General features: G+C 44.2%; 3 protein-coding genes across 3 annotated transcripts; all 3 read right to left on the bottom strand.

Annotated features, from left to right (window-relative positions):
- Positions 1 to 8,587: 8,587 nt before the first annotated feature.
- On the bottom strand, positions 8,588 to 12,066 carry LOC129582477 (uncharacterized). Its single transcript, XM_055473990.1, has 2 exons — positions 10,940 to 12,066; positions 8,588 to 8,800 (listed from the first exon to the last, which is right to left on the bottom strand). Exons 1-2 carry the CDS (start codon positions 11,084 to 11,086, stop codon positions 8,588 to 8,590), a joined length of 360 nt encoding a protein of 119 aa, XP_055329965.1. The 5' UTR covers positions 11,087 to 12,066.
- A 1,622-nt stretch (positions 12,067 to 13,688) lies between these two features.
- LOC129582476 (uncharacterized) lies at positions 13,689 to 14,377 on the bottom strand. The gene is made up of 2 exons (XM_055473989.1): positions 13,786 to 14,377; positions 13,689 to 13,714 (listed from the first exon to the last, which is right to left on the bottom strand). Exons 1-2 carry the CDS (start codon positions 14,375 to 14,377, stop codon positions 13,689 to 13,691), a joined length of 618 nt encoding a protein of 205 aa, XP_055329964.1.
- Positions 14,378 to 15,697: 1,320 nt separating this feature from the next.
- LOC129582216 (uncharacterized) lies at positions 15,698 to 21,962 on the bottom strand. Its single transcript, XM_055473672.1, has 9 exons — positions 21,634 to 21,962; positions 20,878 to 21,457; positions 19,893 to 20,100; positions 19,072 to 19,172; positions 18,751 to 19,003; positions 17,963 to 18,108; positions 17,749 to 17,902; positions 16,913 to 17,133; positions 15,698 to 16,124 (listed from the first exon to the last, which is right to left on the bottom strand). The coding sequence occupies exons 2-9, from the start codon at positions 21,364 to 21,366 to the stop codon at positions 15,993 to 15,995; spliced, it is 1,704 nt and encodes a 567-aa protein (XP_055329647.1). The 5' UTR covers positions 21,367 to 21,457; positions 21,634 to 21,962; the 3' UTR covers positions 15,698 to 15,992.
- Positions 21,963 to 22,103: the final 141 nt, after the last annotated feature.

The following is a 22,103-nucleotide window of genomic DNA, read 5'->3' as shown; positions in this document are numbered from 1 at the left end:
TATTTTTTCACGGTGCATTCAGCATTATACACACATTACAATTTATTAAAAATATCTGATATTTCTGGGAGTCGGTTTTATTTGTTCCTTTTTCATATTTCTGTGTATTTTATATTTCTATATTTTTTGTATTTTCTGCTTTTTTTTGTATTTCTATATTGTTTATATTTCCAAATTTTTATATTTCTCTATTTTTTGTATCTCAAAATGTTTTATAGTTAATATATATGTATTTTTATATTTTTGTTCTTTGTTTTCGATTTTTTATCCATTTTTGTGTGATTATCTTCCCGCCTTTCTCTAGTATATCGGATATCGATTAGCTCCATCAATATATTTTCAGCGATCACTTCACGCCATCGTAAGCGATTTTCCCCCCTACGGAGCACATTCACAAAACCGATCCATATTATTAAACTCCCGTTTTCCAACCGCTGCGTTTCAAGAAGCCTAAACCACCGGTGCCGTATAAACCCATAAAGATAAACCTTCCAGCCCAGGTTATTGTAGCGCAGCCAGATCGAGTGCACTCCGTGTCATCATTAAGCAGCAACACAAATTACACAACCAGTGCACACATCTATCTGCAGCTGCATCCCAATGTCACGCCACAAACCGATCAATGCCGGGCCATATACCGGAAGCACCCCTGTGTACATATATCCGGCGCGCTGTTGGCAATATATATGCCACCCATCGTCGCGATTATGGATGGGCAAAATGAGAAATGCCGGCACGGAGAAACGCGCGCGTTTATCCAAGATTCAAGCTGCAGTATTTACGGGATTTATTCGTCATACGATGCCGTGCACGGCTTTATCTTAGGGCTCATCACTTACCGGCTCCGATTACCGTGGCAAAGTTAATTGGAATTCTGGAGGATCTTCTTCCGCGCCATGCAGCGTGCGGCACGTGCCGGTTAATACCCAGTGGTGTAATTAAAGACAACTCTATCGATTCTTTGCGCTGTTTTAAGCTGAAGCGCTCCTTTGGGAATACCGACGTGAATTTCTTGTTAAACCATCTTTGACATGCGAATACGATGTAACCATAGAAAGTACAGTGTTTTGTTTCAGCGCTTCTCTGCTCTAAGCCATTGCTTATGCGCGTTAATGTGTCCCTGTTGCAGATTCTTCGTTGGTTTTATTTTTAAATCGATACCCGACGGACCGACTGGCTGATTTCCTGTTTAATAGCACTAAAAGATTTTGTGCTTCGTTTTGGCGCATACTGCGCATACAAATTCTTGTCTGTTCAAACCTTAAGCTGAGTCTGTACGCATTGGATTTGATCTTGTGGTAAACATTTTGACAATTTTATATTTTAAAATTATTAACCGCGGACGATTCGCTCGATTCCCTTTTCTGAAAGGCAAAAAAGTCAACGTATCGATTAACGCGTACTGCGCAAACGAGCGCTTCCCTGTTCGAGCTCTATGCTGGAGTCATACGCACTGGATTTATTATACGCTGTTTGTTGAATTTAATTTCAATTTCTGTACCGCGGACCGACTAGCCGATTCATGTTTATACCAGTCCGACAGTGAACAGCTGGTTTTGTCATCTTCGCAATGTCACCTGTCAACGACACCAACGTCACAGACACTGTGCGCTGGACCTTTATCACCGCCGGCAAAGTGACCATCGCATCCATCAGCTTAGTACTAAACATCTCCATGCTGTTATTTTTCCTAGCCGATAAACGCCGTATCACCGCGTTCACCGTCTACCTCCTCTGCTTGTTAAGCAGCAACATCTTATTCCTCTCGTGCTGGGCACCGCTGAACGTCGTCAGCGAAGTGTACACCGTGTGGTGGATGGGCCAATCCGCGTGCGCCTTCCTAAACTACATGAACTTCGTGTTTAGTGGGTGTGTCTTCCACACCCACTGCCTCATCACCATCAACCGCATCTGGGCCATCCGCTTCCCGGTCAGCTACCGCAACCACCATAATAAACGCGCCGCGGTGGCGATTTGTTTGGGAATCGTCTCGTTCAACCATGTCTTCAGTCTCCCGGCGTATTTCATCGGGTTGGTGCAGCACCGCGATCGGCCGGTGGACCGGTGCGGTGTGTTCTTCGACCAGCAGCCGTTCTTCGCTCGGCTACAGCATATTGTCGTGTATGAGTTTCTCCCTGTTCTTCGTCGCCGGGGCGTACTTGTATCTATACCGGAAAGTGAGAAAGCAGCGTCTACAGCGCCCGCTCACTCGGGAAGGGTCCACGGCGGAGGAGAGTCTCTCCATCGACCAGGGCATCCGCGCGATTATCCGCATGACCACGCTGCAGGTGCGCCACGAGGAATTGGGTCCTCTGCAGCCGCCCGAGGGGCGGGTGCGCCCGAACGCAACGGATACGAAGCGGCGAAGCCGTTCGTGGTGCTGACGCTGTCGACGGCCAGTATCGTGGTTTGCTGGACGCCGGTGATGGTGTGGTGGGCGGTGTGGTTGTTTGTGGATAGTGCGCTGCTGCCACCGGGGTTTTATCACGTGGCCATGCTGATCTACAATCTCCAGGCCATGCTGGATCCGTTGTGGGTGGTGCTGAGTCTGCGCAGTGTGCAGACGGCGCTGCGGGCGTGGTTACCGCGGTGCCGAAAACATGTGGTGTGAGGTGTATGGCATGTAATCCAATAATTCTTTTAATGGCAGATTTTTTAAAAAAATTATCCCGACGTGAAATTAATGATAATCGATGTTTTTTGACATATCTCGTACATGTGTCAAAAACTGCTGATATAATGACATGTTTTTTTCTGGGTTTACAACGTGAGCACCTTGCCAACCGCAACTAAGGCAGCGAGATCTTAGCTGCAAAATTAGTCGTGCGTTTCGAATTTTCGATTACTGTAATGTACTGATTTTATTCTGGCCTTATGCCAAGCAATAATTAAATCAGAAGGTATTTATGGAAAATATAAAAGCGTGGACAAACACGCCGCAAGTCAGGAGATATAATAATTACTTAAAATAAATAATAAGACGTGGTGTCACGGTAGAGGTCAAGCTGTTTTGCTGAATGTCGCAGCAAACCATTCTCGCGTTTTTTCCAAATCACTGGCTAGAATTGCTGTAAAATGTTACCGTAATCATAGTCCTACTAATCCTTATACCGGCCCGTATACTGGTTAATCTGTCGCAATGCTTGACCACTCGGGATCACTTCATAGAGATCCCACGTCTGCGGCCGCCGTCGCAGCTCATTACACATGTCCGTGGCGCAGTAGCAGGTGATCTCGAAGGTGAGCGGCGAGTCCCTAGCACACACCGGTGGAGCATGGAGGCGGGGATCCCGCAGGCGACCGCATCCGGATGTCTTGCAGTAGGCACCCATACTAAAGGTGGCCATGCAGAACGATCCCTGTCCGTGTCGCACTGGACGCTGTTTCCCGCCTGGCATTGCGCCGTGCAGTTGAGGGCGAAGGCTCCTGTGATAGACCAGTAGAAGAAGGAAACTACCGCGGTACATCATGGCTTTACGTGCTGTGTGGCAAGACCGCGGACCTGGCAGGGTATAATATGTACAGTCGGTAACAAACTACGAAGAACGCATCTTATCAATTAGTGCCCTCTTTTGCCCCTTCGAAAAACGTTCCTCAAAAGGCATTAGCAGAAGAAATTCTCAGGGCTTTGGAAACAACAAATAGAGGTCCCTGCTGGAGTACTAACGAAAAATATTTAGCCCCGAGGCAGCTGTAGATGACAAGGTCAAGATCACACCGACCGCTCGCGAGTGCAAGAGTCATTGTCCAGGCAATATTGAATGCAAGTGTTGATACAAATCGGTAAAAAGCACACTGCATGAACAGATTAATACTACCGTTTGTGTGCAGCAAAAGACCATTTGTATGTAGTAAAGCAACTACAGTACTTACAAGTTCGTGATATCTGATGTCTGATTAAATGAGCGCGATGGAGCCGACATATCGGTGTAAATGATCAAAACATAAAGCGCAGATATCGAACATCAAGAATTTCCTTAGAAAATTCTTCCTATTTTACGGATATGACACATACTGTCGTAATTCCCCGGTCAGTGCAGTAGAAGTTCTCAAAAGCGGAAGAATCCGGAGTATCCCGTGCTGGAGCGCCCTGAGGCGTGCCGTTGCAATTTTAAAAGAAACAACAGAGGTATTTTACGGGTTTATCAGCAACGATAATGTACAGTCACGTGATATGGTTCAGATTTACACAGTCGTTTTATTAATCATAGAACAGGGTTTTTTTTCTCAATGCATTTTGAGTCTCGAATATAGCATAATTATTGTTCAACTTTAATCAGCAATGAAATTGGGCAGAATTTTCGAAACCTTGGTTGGACGTTCTACGTTTCGCTTCGTGAGCTTATGTTTCGCTGGTGAATCACAATCATTTGAAGTTTGAAAGCGACTCATTATTAAAGGCATTTCGAACCTCGACGTACAATACGCAAATGCCAAATTTGAAACGCAATAACAACATAACGAAAAAATGCCCTCACAGTCACTACGAATAACACTAACACGAATTTAACGGAAGTGTGAAATAATTCCTTTTCACCAGCTTGAATCCTTTACTAATGAAACCCACATCTTCAGTTTAATTGCAACAATTTAATGTGAGCGAATTATTTCACAATTCCTCCATACTCTACGGCAACGGCGGATTCTACGGCAACGGCGGATTAAGCAGTCGGAAGGTCGTATTGCGCCAATGTTCCGTACGTTCGTAATAGTTCCATGTCGTCGGACGGCGAGGGAGCTGATTGCACATGTCCGTGGCGCAGAAGCACTTGCTCTTGAAGGGGCTATCACGGGGGACGCCTTCCGGTCCCGTCCAGCAGAGCGGTGGCTGCGGTACCCGCTTTAAGTTTAGATAAGCGCATCCGCCATTGACACACACGTCCGCCTCGTCAAAGCTGACCACGCACAGCATGTAATTGCCGATGCATTCTGCAGTCTTTTGGCCTGACACGTCACAATCCCTGGCGCACCTGGTGGCGCAGACCGGATAGGCCAGCAACATAAGGAAGATCAGACCTGGACCAATCATTTCGTTATAAGAATTCTCGGTGGAATGCGGGACTGGATCTGCAAGTAAAAGACAGTACCGGTATTTGCAGTGTACAATATCGAAAAACGGAGAAAAGTGGAAACTGAACAATCGCGCGGTTCACGAGGTTATTAATACAATCAACAGCCTATGTGCAACAGGAACACATCCAATGTGTTCCGGATGAACGCCAGCGGCTTGTTCGAACAGAGAAGCGCCGAAACAAACTTTGTTTCGTGTAACGAATCATCTCGTTTCAGTTCCACATACGGCATTATAATTGTACATACATGTATAGTTACACTAACATACGATTAATATCTCAACAATTTACGCGAATGTACGTAGAAAACCAAATTAATGACAGCCAAGGTGTTAACCGTGATTACTTTTGATTGGACAATATCGGAAAACCGTGCCGTAGAAAATCGGCAAAACAAGTTTAATAAAAGTTATATAATATAGCGAACACATGTTAAAGATGTATGCTTAAATGAGCTCGATCCAGCCAACGTATCAGCCTACACAAACGTATCAGTCTGTAGGTACACATGGTTATCTAACATTAAACTGTAAGGTACAGATACAAATCTTCGTGTTCGGTGTTCGGTTTTCGTGTTCGGTTCGGTTCGGTATTTTGTAGGATATTTAATATTTTCTTTCCGCCGGACTGTCCGCCCAACAGACCAGCCGAGCAAAACTTAAGCGACAAAATTTCACACAACCTTTGGACTCATTGGTTACAGGAGAAAGCTGCGCCTCTTTCTGCTGCTTCTGATATGGCTGTAAAGTAATAATGTACTACCTATTTACTTTGGTTGAGGCTCCCTATAGGCGCCAAATTCAGCTGATTCCAGCTGAAATTTATACGTACTAAGATTTCGTGTAGGTTTGTGGTGAACGCCAATACGAGTTCATCATTTTAGCAAGAGTGTATTTGCAAGTCTGAAAATGTCCGAAACTGGTAAAAATTTGTTCAGTTCATTAAAGCGGACTGCAAAACAGCCGGCCAAATGTTGCACTAACCAAAATACTCATGTACGGTTTTGTCCCGCCAGTAGCAAAGATCGACGGGCGTTGTAAAACCGTTACATTACAGGCTTAAATCGCCTTCGACTATTTCGTCACCACGCAGAAAGTTGTACCATGTCTAGAATCTCTGGTAACCTTTACATACCAAAATAACGCAACACCATAGCGAAAAATGCCAGTACGAGCAGCAAAATCACACTTTACATTATTATAATTAAAATGAAGATGTGGTTCCACTAGTAAAGGATTCAAGCTGGTAAAGAGAAATTATTCCACACTTCCGGTATATACTCTACGGCAGCGGCGGATTGAGCAGGCGCAAGGTCCTGTTGCCCTGATGGTGTGTAGCTTCGTAATATTTCCATGTTGCCGGACGCCGACCGAGTTGATTGCACATATCCGTGGCGCAGAAGCAAGTGCTCTTGAAGGGAGCGGCATGGTGGACAGCTCCCGGCCCCGTTAGGCAGAACGGTGGCTGCAGCCGGGGATCCTTGAGTAGACCGCATCCACCCCCGACGCAGTTGTCCGCATCATCAAAGTCCACCGTGCACAGCGTGAAATTGTCGGCCACGCCGCATTCAGAACCGTGTTGGTCTGGCGAGTCACAGTCCGTGGCGCATTTGGTGGCGTAGACCGGATAGGCGAGTATTAGGAGGAAAATAATATCTTGCCACATCATTCTTTTACCTGGGAAGACCGGAACCGGACCTACAAGGGTACGACACATACAACGTAGGACTGCAAAAGTGGAAAGCGGATTAACAAGAAATCGTGTGCATTACAGGGCAAGGTTAATACTCTTTTATCGCTAGCAACGTGTTCGAGCAGGGAAGCGCTTGTTTACGCCAGTTATACGTTTACAACGAAGCATTTGCATTTGCAGTTCTAGAACGTACGCACATGTGTACAAATTTAGGATTAGCACAGCAGCATGAAGAAGCCCGGCAGTATGCTTACCGGTATTTTTGATTGAAATATCGAAAATCAGTACTAAAGAAAACCAGCAGCACGCAGCCTGCTGGATAGTGGATAGTGTATAATTATAACTAAGTTAGTCTATGTACTGTGTATGGAGCAAAACAAATTGAAAAATGTATGGCAAAATGAGCTCGACCAAGGCTACCTATCAGCAAAATCAATCATAACAGTAAGCCCACAAACGGTAGTTATCTATGGGACAAATCTTCGTGTAGGGTTTGTTGGCTTAGCTGCACTTTTCGTGTTATTTTTTTGGGCATTATTTTCCCTTCGTTAGACTGTCAGCCCAACATATTAACCGAAATTTCAGCGACAAAAATCCATGAAGACTTTGGACTCACTAATCACCAAAAGAAAACTGGATATTGCTAAATTCGTTACTTCTTATTTTATTTGGTTGAGGCGTCGCTATAGGCACTTATGAACTGTATGTGCAGGAAATCTAGTGGTTTCCGGCTATTTAAGTAACATTTAACGATGTTAAATGACGTTAATGTTAGCTGGAGGTATGCACTCCCGCTCTTTTTTCTTTTCACCACGTGTAGGCGGTTACGTGATGTTGGTGGCAGCTGCGCGTCGCCGGAGCTATCTAGATCAAAGCGGCCGCCGTCACGCGCACGGCCGCTGTTGCACCCGGCACTGCTCCTGCATGCCCGCTTTTGGTTTTGCATTTCACTGTTCTTGTTCAGCATTTCTGTTCTGCACTTCTGTTCTGTGCGCGCGAGTGATCTGTTTTACCACCCGCCACACCCTGCTGTTTCTTCTGTTGTTATTTCGCGTTGCTCAATAAAGGGGCCTTCGGTTGCGCAGGGATCTGGTCGCTCTCTTCCGCCGACCCCCCGGTCGGCCGGCTTCTCGCTGACCCACGGTCACCGCACACAGCCGATCACCGAGAGTACCAGCTTCCCAGCAGCCGGGGTTCCAGCGCCCACAGTGGACTCCGGAAGCGGCAACATTAATGCCAGATTTAATACTCATTTAGATTTGTGTTAAAACGCCAGTGCAATTGAATTAATTTTAGTATACACATTTATTTTATTTTCTATTTGTTTACTAATTTATTTGTCTATCTTATTTTATGCGCAAATTTTAGTACAGTACATACTCGTATAAGTGTACATTAATAAGTAAATATGTACAAGGCTGCTCGGAAAATGCGTAAACTTGGTGAAAATTGGACAGTTTCTAAGAGCGAACTGTGAAAAAGACTGGCAGTGTGTTTTACAAAGTACTATCCAAAACTGCTCTTAGTTTTTGTTTTTTTTTCCCGCCCGGGTTCCGTACGTATATAAACCCACACGTAAAATCACAGAGAAATCCACGAAATAAAATGACATTGTAACTTCCGATACAGTTATATAAGTTTTTTTTGTTCGTTTAACTCCGCTAAACTTTTACCAGTTGTAAAAATTCTTTAATGTGGAATTCTCCAGTTAAAGAAAACAGCATAAGCAGCGTATAAAGTCTGCAAGAAAAAACTGACAGTTAGCGAAATACGCACGTACAAATGTCGTTGAAGGATTTCTACTTGAAAGAAATGCAACAATTTCAATGAGCGATGGTCAGTACAGTTTGAACATGGGGCCGGGTTAAGGTGACACTGGCGGAGTGGGATCGGGAGCGTCGCTCGGTGCTGGAGCGCATGGAGGTGTGCCGGTACGTAGCCACTGCTTCCACGTCGATACTCGTTCCCCGTCCGGCGGCCAGCAGGAGACCGCGCACCGCTGTGCGGTATTCCGCGTTCAGGCTCAGGAAAATAAACTACAGAAAAACAATCAGTGTGATTATGCGTATCAGGTATCGATGCGGCGTCGTGCGTACGTGCAATTGTCGGGTTGTATTTCCTAATTGATTACCCGTATCGCAATTATGGGATACAGACTCTGTTACAGTATTAATATCAAAGTTCGCTTCCAGAGGGCAATGACGTTCAGCCGGCGTATAAAGTGGACAGAAATTATCAGATATTAGTGTTTAGTGGAGCCGGTTTTCTAGGAACGTATTTAATTTTGTATGATTATAATTAACATAACTAAATCTAAATCTGATATATTTGTTATGGTGATATACAGGCTTTTTCAATGAAATCTTCCGATGTATTCTTAGTGATTTCAAAGAACTACTGATATATTTTTTAGGCTATCTGAAATTTTAATACTGTTTATTGAGTTATATTTACTTTCCCGCGGTTATTATGTTTATTTTGCAGTTATACACTCAAGTTAGAGAGAAATGTACATTAAACTGTTTCGGTTAGGAAAAATACAAATGTTATCGATAAAGAAATACGATATCTTCGTTACAAACCTTTTTATTTTGAAATATACGAATTGTTTTCCGATGAAATAACATTGAGTTAGTGTAAACCTACTCTGTACAAACCACTGATTGGGCTGGTCTAACGCAATATTAATTAATGTGGAATAATTAAGTATACTTATCAAGATTCAGATCTATATTGCCACGAATGGGATACACCAGAGTCGGCAAACCAGAAAAGACTGACCAAAACCAATATTATATTCTGAAAGCCCGTAGTCGAAAACCCGGCCAGATGGTATTCATTTCTTTTAAAACCTCTCCCGCTTCGAGCGCCACAGCGGAAGAGTTTTGACTACCTTCACCAAATGTAACTAAATTATTAGAATAATAATTATCATCGTGTATTTTTAACCAGGCAATGTTGCCACGTAAACCAAATAAAATATAGTTAAAAAATGAAAGTATTTTCCACTAATTAAAATATCAGAATCAATTTAATTAGCAGACCGTTGGGCGTTGGCGTTATTGCGACAAGAACGACTACATATCCAACGTTGTCATCGAGGACAATTTCTAAACAAGTGCCGGCCAAGCAGCGATAGACAGAACTACCGCCACAGTTCAGCGCACAAGCCCGTTAGTTGACCGAAATACCACTACATTCTAGTTAAAATAGCCCGCTAAGCCAGTGAGTGGCCGAACTGCCACTATGGATAGCTATGTCAGCGGTTGACCGAGCTGTCATTATTGTCCGATGCCGAGTGACCGAATGAGCGAGTGACCGAGCTGTCACTACTTTTCAGTGTGAAAAGGCCGTTAGGGAACGAGTGACCGAGTTACCACCACTGTCCGGTGCACAGAGCCCGGTAGGAGAGCGGGTGACCGCGCTGTCAGTAATGTCCGGCGCAGAAAGTCCGTTAGCGCAGCGGGTGACCGGGCTACCAGTGCTGTCCGGCGCGAAAAGCCCGTTCGGTGAAGGAGTGCTGAGCTGCCACTACTGTCCGTGCACAGATCCCGGAAGTTGAGCGGGTGACCGAGCTGTCACTGCTGTCCGGCGCAGAAAGCCCGGGAGGTGAGCAGGTGACCGTGCTGTCACTGCTGTCCAGTGTACAAAGCCCGTTAGGTGAGCGGGTGACCGAGCTACCACTGCTGTCAGAGCCAGAGCCAGTGAAGTGATGAGTTACCGAACTAGTGATCCAGTGCACTATCACTGTTTCGAATTTCACACCTTATAGACTGATATTTCGGCTTTCTTTTGGGGTAGCGGATATCGTAAAATTATCTGTATGTACAGCGAAAGGGAATGCTTTCAAGGTTGAGAGAATCTCAGAATCATGAACTGATTTTCATAGAAAATTCGTGTTTGCCCTATTGCATGTACCGATCATGTTTCGACGAATAGACTGATGTTAATCTAATAAATATTCCTTCAAATTCAAATAAAATAGCCATGGACCACAAGAAACGCGGAGGCGAAGCCGAGGCTGTTTCTTGTAGTCTTGTACTATGGGACAGATACAAATGTATGCGCTACTTAGAAAGTCAAACAGATGGAGAGACTATTGTCAAACCATACTACTTAACTGGTTCCAATCATGCCCTAATTACTGCACACACGCAACGCGCCGTAATTCTTACCGGTGTCCCTGCCGGTCCGCACGTCAACAACAGCTTCATCCACAGAAACACCGGCCAGTTCCGCTTCAAGAATCCCAGGAAATACGTGGTAATCAACGGCGTCGGGACATAGCACAACAAATACCACAGAAACCACACAATCAACATCACCGCGATAGCCTGCTGCCGACGCTGGCGCCTCTATCATTCTTGGCCTTCCCAGTCGCAACGCGATTTGACCGCAAGATACTAACAATTACGATCACATACGCCAAGCCTGTATGCAAAACGGCGGGGTATTGGTCATCCCGTTGAGAATCGCGTACACGGGGAGATTATTCGGCACCGTCCCGCAGTACCCAATAGGCGGGACCAGCGTATACACCGCCGCATACCCCCACAAATGCGGGACCGTGGAGATGAGGCTGACCACCCAGGTGAACAGCAGCATTGCGGTTAATACCGCCGGGTGCGAGACGGAGCGGTAATAATGTGGAAGGGTGATGGCGATCAGGCGATTGATCGCCAGGAACACTGAGTTCCAGTGGGATAACGCGATCAACGTGTACTGGATGAAAAGAAGAGCGGGATGCAGTCTACCGGGAACGGACGTTGCGCTTGTGATGCGTAGATGACGGCGTTGGCTAAAAGTGTTGGCAGTCCGAGGTTCAAGCTGTCGATGACGAGCAAATGGATGATTAAGGGATTGGCGCCTTCTTTAAAATTGTGCTGGTGGAAGAGCGCCGTCACCAATAAAAATCCGGTGACGGCACCGGCCAGACTGATAAAGATCACGGCGATGAACCATAAAGTGATGCTGGAAAAGGTCACGATGGGGATGAATCGGGTGACATTGACCAAAGATATCGATGTTCCGTTAAACGTTGTATTACTCAGTAAGGTCAAGACAGGGACCAATCGAGCAGAATTAAGCGATGGTGACATTGTCGCATTAGAACTTGAATTACTCGGAAAGGTCACGGTCGGAATTAGCTGGGTGGTGTTGACCAATGACAAAACTGTCGCGTTCAAGATGTCGATATGGCGTTGGTAAACATTTTATTGCGCTGGGGAGTTGTGATGCAGTGAGACCAAAGATCAACAGTCAGTATAACCGGTTTTCATGGAAGATCCGTTGGGAGAGATATCTGCCACGTCATGGAAAGCACTAAATATGTATTTACACCGCCGCAAAGCTGCCGATTATTTTTATCCGCGTTCATTACTCTTTAATATTGAGTGCCGACTTTCGACGCAAACAATAATTGGCGCTTTGCAAACTGATGAAAGCCAATATGGGTGGGCTTTTCAGCTAACTATGCCGCCGTGTACGTGAGCGAGTGAGCGCCTTTAGGGAGACGCCACCGGATGTGCGCAGGTAGGGTGCTTTTTAATTATTAGCGTGTATTAAAAACCGGCGGATATTCTCGTCTTTCTGTCTTGCCTACCAGCCGCCCACACGATACAGGCTACCTTAACCAGTGTGTGATGCCGATGTGGAATAGTATTAGCTATTGTTCTATACCGCGTTGTCATGGCGGAAAGCATCCCTGCGGTATTAAGGGGTGTGGATATAAGAAACATTGGTTTGTCTGTTGAATGGAATCATGTACATAGTTATAACACAATAAATTCCCGACCGCCTCGGCGTATGCGGAGTCGTTTTCTCCTAATATGCGCATTATGGGAAAACAATGAAACTGTTATGTAATATCGACCCGTGTTACGTAATCCGGAAACAGCATCCATGATACAGCAAAATGATACAGTGTACTCGTATCGAATGATTTGTGCCGCTACTATAGTATGTAATTCAATGAGAAATATTTTATAGCGTATTGTACACGAGCATTTAGCCAATATCCAAAACAAAAACAGGATGGCAAAAATCACTGTTTGCCCCAATTATACCGGCTGGAGAGACCGGCAATAAAATGTACGAAACATTTTTTGGGAGCACTCAATCGCGGTCTCCCTATTACTCTGGAGGTTATGCTAATGGTAAATGCATGCTTTGCACACCAGCTATACCACGCATAATTAGAAAAAGTTTCTACGTCTTTAGAAATATCTCAAAATTTTTCGAATCGCGGACGTATCAACGAGGTTGTAGTTTCAGCGGTGTTTGGATCGGCCGCATTACATGCTGGTTATTGACTAAAAATCGCTGCAGTACACGTTCTGGACTCCTTTCTCCGCGACGGACAATGAAGTGGTGTAACGCGCACCCGCGGTGAATCCTTAATGGGCAGCAGCGCTAGATACAGCGGCAGCTGTTGCTTTATTAGTTAAAGCCATACTGCCGGATCGGGATCGCGAGCGTACCGTACTGGAGCGCATGGACGTGTGCCGGTACAAGACCACCGTGGCCACCCCTACGGCGCCTCGCCGGGCACACACGAGAACGCGCACCGCTGTGCGGTATTCGACGTTCAGGCTCAGGAAGATAAACTACAAAAAACATTAAAATTATCCGTTAAATTCGTATATAAATTATTGACTTTTTAACCGAAGATTTAAATTTTTTATCGCTGCCAATTAAGGAGCAGAAAGGTCACAGTTAGCCGGAACCATGTTAAAAACTTACCGGTGTCCCGGCCGCACCGCACGTCAACAGCAACTTCATCCATAAAACACCGGCCAGTTTTTCCTCAAAAACCCCAAAAAATACGTCGTAATAAACGGCGTCGGGACGTAGCACAACAAGTACCACAGGAACCACACGATCAGCATCACAGCGATCATCTGCTGGCGCCGCTGTCGCCCCTTATCACGTCGCGCCCGCCCCGCCGCCGCCTGGTTCGTCCGCAGTATACTGATAATGACAATCGCGTAAACGAAGCCCTGGATACTGAACGCGGGGGTACTGGACATCCCGTTGAGAATCGCGTACACGGGGAGATTATTTGGCAGCGTCCCGCAGTACCCAATGGGCGGGATGAGCCGGTACGACGCCGCATAATCCCACAAATGCGGGGCGGTGGAGACGAGACTGATCGCCCAGGTAAAAGCGATCATTCCGGTCAATACCGCCGGATGGGAGGCGCCCCGGTAATAATGCGGGAGGGTGATGGCGATCAGGCGGTTAATCGCCAGGAACACCGAGTTCCAGTGGGATAACGCGATCCCCGTGTACTGGATGAAGAAGAGCGGGACGCAGTTTATTGAGAACGGAAGTTGGGCTTGGGATGTGTAGATGACGGCGTTGGCTATGATCGTCGGAAGCGCCAGGTTGAAACTGTCGACGAGGAGCAAATGGATGATTAGGGGATTGGCGCCTTCTTTGAAATTGTGCTGGTGGAAGAGCGCCGTCACCAATAGAAATCCGGTGGCGGCACCGGCCAGACTGATAAAGGTCACGACGATGAACCATAAGGTAATGCTGTGTAAGGTCACCATCGGAATTATCCCGGTGATGTTGACCGTTGTATTGATAACTGTAATGTTGTCGATTACCATTTTTTCGAGGTGGGGAAAATCGGGGCGCCCTAATTAATTTTTCTGAGCGGGAAAAACCAGAACTGCTTGATAAAACGCCGTTTAAAAATACAGGATTGAACGATCTTCGAAGCAGGGAGTGCCACGAACGAAGCCGCAATGCAAATGTATATATAACTAAAATCCCCGTTAAACTGCGGGGTGTGTTTCAGGATTATGAGGCTTTTCCTGACGTCAGCTGTTTTGTGCTGCTATCGACAGTTGACAAGAGATTGACCACTGTATCGGCGTTGCGCCAACAACGGCACCGGTGCTTTGTGATGCTGATGAAAGGCCACCGGGGAGGGGCTTTGTTCACCGGCAGCGCTGTGCGTCGCCGTGTGGGCAGACACTGTCAGCGGTGTCGTATATATACGGTGAGCATTTCCAGTGATGATTATCTGCCGTTATACGCGAGACACTTCGGATTATTTGCCAGTCATAAAATAAGACAGGCAGTGTATCTTCTTGAGGTTGTTGATGATTTGTGAATGATTCCAACCTCAAGCCACTCCGTGGGGATCGGTCACATTCGGCGAAGCGTGGTAGCCTGGTTCTTGGTAGGTATGACCGGCCGAGCGAAGGGAGTAATTCGGTTAAAATAATAACAACAAACAGCCGTGTCGTGCAGTGCTACTTTAGAGTCTGTAGTAGTGTAGTGCCTTGGCAAATATCGGGGGAATTTTTCCTCCTGGCTGCACAGATGTTTACGTTATTTGGGGAACATAGAAAACGTTTTCATACTGGCCCAGCTTGTGTTTTGGAAAATGCCACACACGTGAACCGGGATTAGAAAAGACCAGCACGCAAACATTTTGTTTTCGTATGTCTGTATGGGCATTGGGCAGTGATGAAGGGAAGAATTTTTATTGATACAACAGATCGAAGCTACAGCTTTCTGATTATTTGTTAAGGTATCTACGTATTTCTTTATTCAGAGTTTAAGTATTCGAGATCTGACACAAGGTATCTCCCAGTATCAATTTTATTTTATTTTAAATTTCGCTGTGTTTACTTTTTTTGGATTTTTTCGTCATTTTATTATTGTACTGAAATTTATTTTACGTAAAGTATTTAATTTTTTTCTATGTTTCTTCCTTTCTTTAAATAAGAAATTAGTATGAATTAAACTGTTTAGTGTACTTAATTATCTTGGTAATCATTTACTTATCAATAATTATATCTTTTTTTAATTTACGCATTCTTTTAAGCGTTTTACTCGATGTCAATTATCCACGGAAAAAATTTCGGTAAAAATTTTCAACGGAATAAATTTTAAATTTCCACCAAACGTCTCCACATTTTTTTTATTTTGACCATTCTGCAGAAATATCAATGGCAAGTTTTCCCAAATTTTTCCCACATCTCCACAACAACCAGAGAGAGAGAGAGCCACAACTGGCCAGTTAAATAACCACATCGACACTAACCAGCACAACTGCTCTCAGTTTTCTCTCTTTCACACGCACAATCAGTCTCTGCCAGACATTCTGGCAGGGGGGGACGGCAATCGATCAGCACAGGGTGTTCGCCGCTCAACCGATCAGACAACAACAACAGCTCAGCATCAACGCAACAAAACAGACTCTGTGTGATTCTACGATGGCACCCGTGAATGTATGTTGCCGGCGGATCCCGGGGCGGAGGAGGCCGTCGCGGCGCCCCCGCCGTACGGACTGCCGGCCATACCCGGCCCGAACACCGGCACTCCCGTCATAATACTCCCAACCTACAATCCAAAAGAAAAAATATTAAAATAAATTAAATACCAACAAATAGTTTTTTTAAACCGTTTAAATATCAATAAATAGTTTTTTTTTTAAAATTGTCTTGTATCACTAATCATTGATTAAATGCTAAAAAAACACGAACACTTGCTAAAAAATTTTAAAAAGAAAAATTAAATAATAAATAAATAGCAAATATTTTTTTAAAATCTAAAATTAAATTTCAAATCAGTTACTTAATATTAAAAACTATCCAAGCTGCTGCATTGGTCCAACAACATGAACGTCCACAATTCAAAATTTCTGTATTCTGCATATATTCGTCGGTAAATTTACCCAATAATTTCTTGCTTTTGCGCAGGGTAATACTGATAAAAAAACGGTTAACATACGTAATTATAATCATCCCCAATCATCAGATGAGTAACTTTTTTCTCATAAAATCAAACCAAAACGTATAAAATTTTCAAAACACCAAAAAACTATTTTCCAATAGCTTTAAAAGTCTCCCTAGTGGAGTTTGGCAACTGTTGTTCGATAATAATAATAATATTACAATGAACAAAATTGCAAAAATACTAAAGACTCCCAGTTCTCTACCACGTCAACGACTGATTGAAATATCACTGATGAATATTAATGCTGGTTAATAATATTTATTTATTAGAAAATACTATCTACTTAATACAAAAGCAGTCCATAATCCAAATCGACTACATATTAAATTAAGAAAAAATAAACAGAAGCAAAAATAAATACAAATAAGAAATCTGATGCTTGATGGGGTTACCCTTTGAGATCCATCGGGCATTTGTGCAGAGGTGGCGGGACTGTTGAGCTGTGCACCGCCGGCGTTGGAGGGCAGGCCGGCGCGCATGAGCATGGGCTGCTGGATGACGGCGCCGGGCTGTATCCCGTAGTGCCGGTACAGGGCGGCGGCCTCGCCGGCGGCCCGCACACTCTGCTGTTGCTGCTGCGTCTCCAGCGCCTGCTGCAGCGCTCGCATGTACTCTACAACACACATATTCATGTATCCATTTACAAAACAAAAACCGTTTTCTCAAATCATAACACTTACAGAAACACAAAAACAGTAAAATAATCACAAACCAGAATTTAAAATAATCGCTTTTAATCCCGTAAAGTCATTTTCACAGTAAATTCCAGCAAACAAACTGAAGATTAAAAAAACTTCAGTCTCTAATTAAAAAACACAGCGCTTTACAAATTTTGCAAAATTATCTAGAAAAAGTGCTCTACTATCCACAATAGCACAACAAAATGTACATACTCTGAAAATAACTATCTTAACATTCAAGTCTGAAAATCGTAGTGAAATAAAAAAAAAAGACTTTACAAATTAGTTAAAGCAAAATATACATAGAAAAAACGTGCACGCTCAAAAAATACGTATCCCACAATTTAAAAAAATGTGTACATACTCTGAAAATAACTATCTTAACATTCAAGTGACTGAAAATCGTAGTGAAACGTCGCAAAAAAATAATCAAACAAAAATGTGAGTTGATAAACCCCTTTACAAAATCTAGCGCAAGAAAAATCGTGTCAGTCAGAAAAAGAAACGAGAAAGACAAAAACAGGATTTTTTCTCTCATGTTATTTTACCGGGATTACTGGCGTTCATGGCATGGATCTGCTGGGCCATAATACTCTGCTGCTGCGGTGACAATGCGGCGATATTCTCCGGCTTCTGCAGCATTAACTGCGGCGCCACCCCGCCGGCCGCGGCGCCCAGCATGTTGGGCACGAGACAGTACACCTGGCTGCCCAGCGTCGAGTAGGCCGCGGCGCCCAGCATGTTGGGCACGAGACAGTACACCTGGCTGCCCAGCGTCGAGTAGGCCGCGGCGTTGTTGCCGTAGGAGCCGGCCAGGCCGGCCACCTGCATCGGCGTGCTGACCGAGCCGCCGCTCTGGTTCATCGACGACACGGTGGATGTCGGCTTCGGTGGCGATTTGGCGCTGCCTAGACATCCAGCAAAAAATCAAACATTTACATCACTAGCCAATTAAATTTTAATTCACAATATTTTTAAAATGGACTTAAAGAATCCCATCAAATTTTACGCGTCAAAGAACCGACACTGCAGTCACTCACAAGAATGTAAAAACAAAATAACAGCATATTCAAAATACAAATAACAATAAGAACACAAATCCAATATTAACATTCAAAAATCAATGGAAGACCAACTTAACAGTATTTTTCCTTCTATACTGTATTTTTTAAAAAATCCAAGAGTTATAACGATCCACAAAACCGACACCAAAGCCACTTTCAAGACTTTTCAAATTAATTTAATTTTAAAATGAACTCAGGTAAGTATTAATTTAAAAAATATTTTCTCTAAATTTATTCACAAAATAGTTATTTTCAAAAAACCTGAAATAATACTATCCTACACTGTATCAGTAAAAACGCAGCTTTCGAAAATTATCTAGATTCGAGCATTTGACCAGCAAATGCTCACTATCACAGCATAAGCTTTGTATAAGCACATTAAAACTAATTACAACTAAATAAAAAAATAGCCTCAAAATTATGGAAAAAATGTCAGTGCTTGCAAAATGAAACAAAATTAAAATTAATAAATATTTAGTGACGTACGTCCAGAATGCGGTGACTCATTCGGGGGCATCATACTAGGCCGGGGAATCTTGGAGGAGACCGACTGCGGCGGCGGACCACCGGTGGAGGGGGCGCGGCTGCGCATGACATCGTGGGCGGAGGGCGGCGGCTGCTGCTGCCGGGAGGACCCCGAAAGGACCGCCTGCGCGTGCGCATGGGACTGCTGCTGTTGCTGCTGCTGCGCGATACGCTCGACACCGGGGGACACGCTGCGCTGCCTCTTCTGACCATGCTACAACCATGGAATTAATTTCCGTTATTCTTTTCAACAGAAAGGAGAAAATAAGCAGTATTTATTACCGGCTGGTGGGGTTCCAGGTGGGTGTTGTTCTGGTGCACCATGGCGCCCATGGGGACATTCATCGGTGGATAATTCAGCAGGCGCGGTCGCATGGCGGGATCTGGGCAAATAATTCACAATTATTTCACACATTACCGCGGTTTCAGTACAGTATTTCCTTGAATTATGCGTTATTATTCACAGCTGATTGGCATAGATATTCTGTTAATTTCTCAGTATTTACCTACTCACTATTATTATTTAACTACTTACTTTTAATTATACACTATTGTCCAAATTATAAATCATTTATTTTGCAGGCCACTGTTATTTTAATCCCACTTAATTTTATTTGGAATTTAATATTAATTTATTCAATTTGCGATATTCTGCAGTGCCACGCTGTGCTCTATTCGCCTATTCTCTCATCAAAATACTACTGACCAATGCAACCAGAATATGAGAGTTAAATAAAGAAACCGATAAAATTATTAACTTCGTTTAATGCAAAACCAAGAACTAAAAAACGCACGGCCAAATTTAAAGTACATAATACACCGTTATTAATGCCTCTTAAAAAATCGCAAAAATATTGCAAATTCTGCCCTAAATCAAAACACAAAAAAATAAAACTCGCATATAAAATTACGCAATTACAAATATTATACAGAGAGACATTTCGCACCCGTTGCCTCTTTCTCAAGAAAAAAGAAAGCATAAAAAACCGATAAAAAAGCGTGAAAATTTTTAATTAATCAACAGAAAGGTGTACTGCACGGAAAACTGTTCAAAAGGCTTTTCCGCCAGCACAACGAGATAACAACGCAGCCAAATAACGTACTGGTTTGGGAGATGAGCATGGAGGCGTTGGCGTAGGAGTGATGCTGCGGCGGCATACTCATACTGCTCGTCATCTCCCGGCCGCGATCCTTGGCGTCCTTCTGCTGCTTCTTCAGGGATTCCTCATTATTCTTGGCTTGCTTCATCTGCGTGAAGAGCTTCATCTGCTTGGCTTTCTCCTGCTTGATGCTGTCACGCAGTTTGGCCATCTAATTGTCAACAACACACCGATCATCATTAGCGCGTGCTCACAATTTTAACCAAGGATGCCGACTTTCGATCAATAATGCAACACACAATCCCACTCAAATCGCAAACAATTAGTGGACAACCGCAAGCAATTGAGCAAGAAATAAATCATGCGGGCAATAACATTGTTTTTGAAAATTCCGGAACGGCAGCAGCACAAATGGCAAAATTCCAACGACTGCCCGCGGGAAATACCGTTAAATCCTGATTTTTTCGTATTTCGGAGAATGGATTAAAATCTCCAGTTTAACGGGCCAAATAGCTGTCAGTCAAGCTTAAAAATTTAAAAACGGAAGCTGCTGTTTAATACAGCGGCTACTGACAAAAGAAATTTTAACAAATCAAGCTTGAAAAGCGCATCAAAATTCACCAAAAAAATACGGTTTTTCGGTTAATAAAAAACTATTCTTGCGAATTATTTTTAGATAAAAATTCACCATCAAAATAAGAAAACTTTTATTTTGAAACACAATAACACCAAAATGCAGCCATCAAAAAAGCCTCATAATATTTGGAAAAAAATTCCCCCTAGCAAACGATAAAAATGATAAAATAAAACAAAATAGACTAAAACAGAAGAAAATTGTAGTGTAGTGGCTACGCACTACGGCAGTGCGCTACAAAAATAAATTATATCAGACGATCAGTTGAAACTACACGCCGTACACGGAAAAAATTACACATATAAATAAGATTTAATAGTGATAATTCGGGGAAATCAACCACCAGATCCCCACCTTGCTCTCCAGATCGGCCGCCGCATCGCGATCCCGTGCCAGTTTCTTCTTCTCCTCCTCCTTCCGCAGAATCTGCTTAGCCAGACTCTGCTTCTCCCGCTCCTTACTGGCCACGATCCTCTCCCGGATCTTCTCAAACACCTCCTGGGAGATACTGGGCCGATACGCCCCAAGCATCCCTCCCTCGCCAACGCCGCCCCCAGCCCCCGGGGCCCCGGCCTCCGACCGCCCCACACCATTGACCGGGGGCGCGGGCTCGATAAACCCGTTGGAGGTGGCGCTGGTGTTGGCGTCGGGGGCGTCGGCGCTGGAGGTGGTGGCTCCGGAGGATTCCTCGTAGTGCGTGCTGGACTCCTCGCTGGCGCGCAGACGCCCGTTCACCAGGGCGGCACGGGTGGCGGGGGCGTCGGGGACCCCGTCGGAGGCGTCGGCCCCGTCCACGTCCATCCGCTCCACAGGGGCTGATAAATAGAGTTTCTGGCGCGGCATGCTGGAGGAGATGGTATCACGCTGCGCATTGCGTCAAGAAAGAGTTGGGAGAGGAATATTCCGCTTGGGCACGGTGGGCCTGGGCAAATCCCTGTAAATCGACATGTTAATCAGTACTGCATGTACAGGTTACTCGAGGCAGCGCACTATTTACGGATCTCGTACAATTATAGCACATTAATTAAATAATTTTTGTGGTATTTTAATTTCTCCATCAAGTGAGCTGCTGCCGTAAGACCAATAAAAACAAGGAAAAAAATACTGTACCATAATTATAATAAGCTTCCAAAATCCCAAGATAACAAACAGAAAGTTGTTAACAAGGAACAAAAATAAAACCCGCAGGTTGATGATGAAAATTCAGGTTGTTTTAATTTGGCGAGCGATCGATTAAACCATCCATTAAGAAACAGGCGGAACGGATTAACGGATCCAATAGATAATAAAATCCCTTCTGAAAATATTCTCCTCGCAAAATCTGAAAGTAATACTCTAAACTGAATTAAAAGACTACGAAGAACCCTAACGACTACTCGCAATAAAACACTTCAATAAACGAGAAACTTTCAACTTTGGCAAACTGCGAATGGTGTGAAAATGTGGTTGCATTTCCCCTTCCGCCTCACGGCGATTCCATTGGCAATGGCATTCCAGTGAGAGCACTCACTGGAATTGGATTAATTTAGCACACGGCTGCACTTACAGTCTCACACGAGTAAAAAGAATTCGAATTTCTG

The sequence above is a fragment of the Paramacrobiotus metropolitanus genome, unplaced genomic scaffold (genome assembly GCF_019649055.1).
Source record: "Paramacrobiotus metropolitanus isolate TYO unplaced genomic scaffold, Prichtersi_v1.0 Parri_scaffold0000007, whole genome shotgun sequence".
NCBI lineage: Eukaryota > Metazoa > Tardigrada > Eutardigrada > Parachela > Macrobiotidae > Paramacrobiotus > Paramacrobiotus metropolitanus.
This window is presented reverse-complemented; position numbering and strand designations above follow the sequence as displayed.

Coding starts and splice junctions, on each gene's coding strand:
- LOC129582216 (XM_055473672.1), bottom strand. CDS start 21,366: ATGCCGCGCCAGAAACTCTATTTATCAGCCCCTGTGGAGCGGATGGAC. Junction 19,173..19,892: donor CATGCTCATCTCCCAAACCA/GTACGTTATTTG, acceptor TTATTTGCCCAG/ATCCCGCCATGCGACCGCGC. Junction 18,109..18,750: donor TGAGTCACCGCATTCTGGAC/GTACGTCACTAA, acceptor CTGGATGTCTAG/GCAGCGCCAAATCGCCACCG.
- LOC129582477 (XM_055473990.1), bottom strand. CDS start 11,086: ATGTTGATTGTGTGGTTTCTGTGGTATTTGTTGTGCTATGTCCCGACG. Junction 8,801..10,939: donor GCGGACCGGCAGGGACACCG/GTAAGAATTACG, acceptor GTTTTTCTGTAG/TTTATTTTCCTGAGCCTGAA.
- LOC129582476 (XM_055473989.1), bottom strand. CDS start 14,377: ATGGTAATCGACAACATTACAGTTATCAATACAACGGTCAACATCACC. Junction 13,715..13,785: donor GATTCTCAACGGGATGTCCA/GTACCCCCGCGT, acceptor CGGACGAACCAG/GCGGCGGCGGGGCGGGCGCG.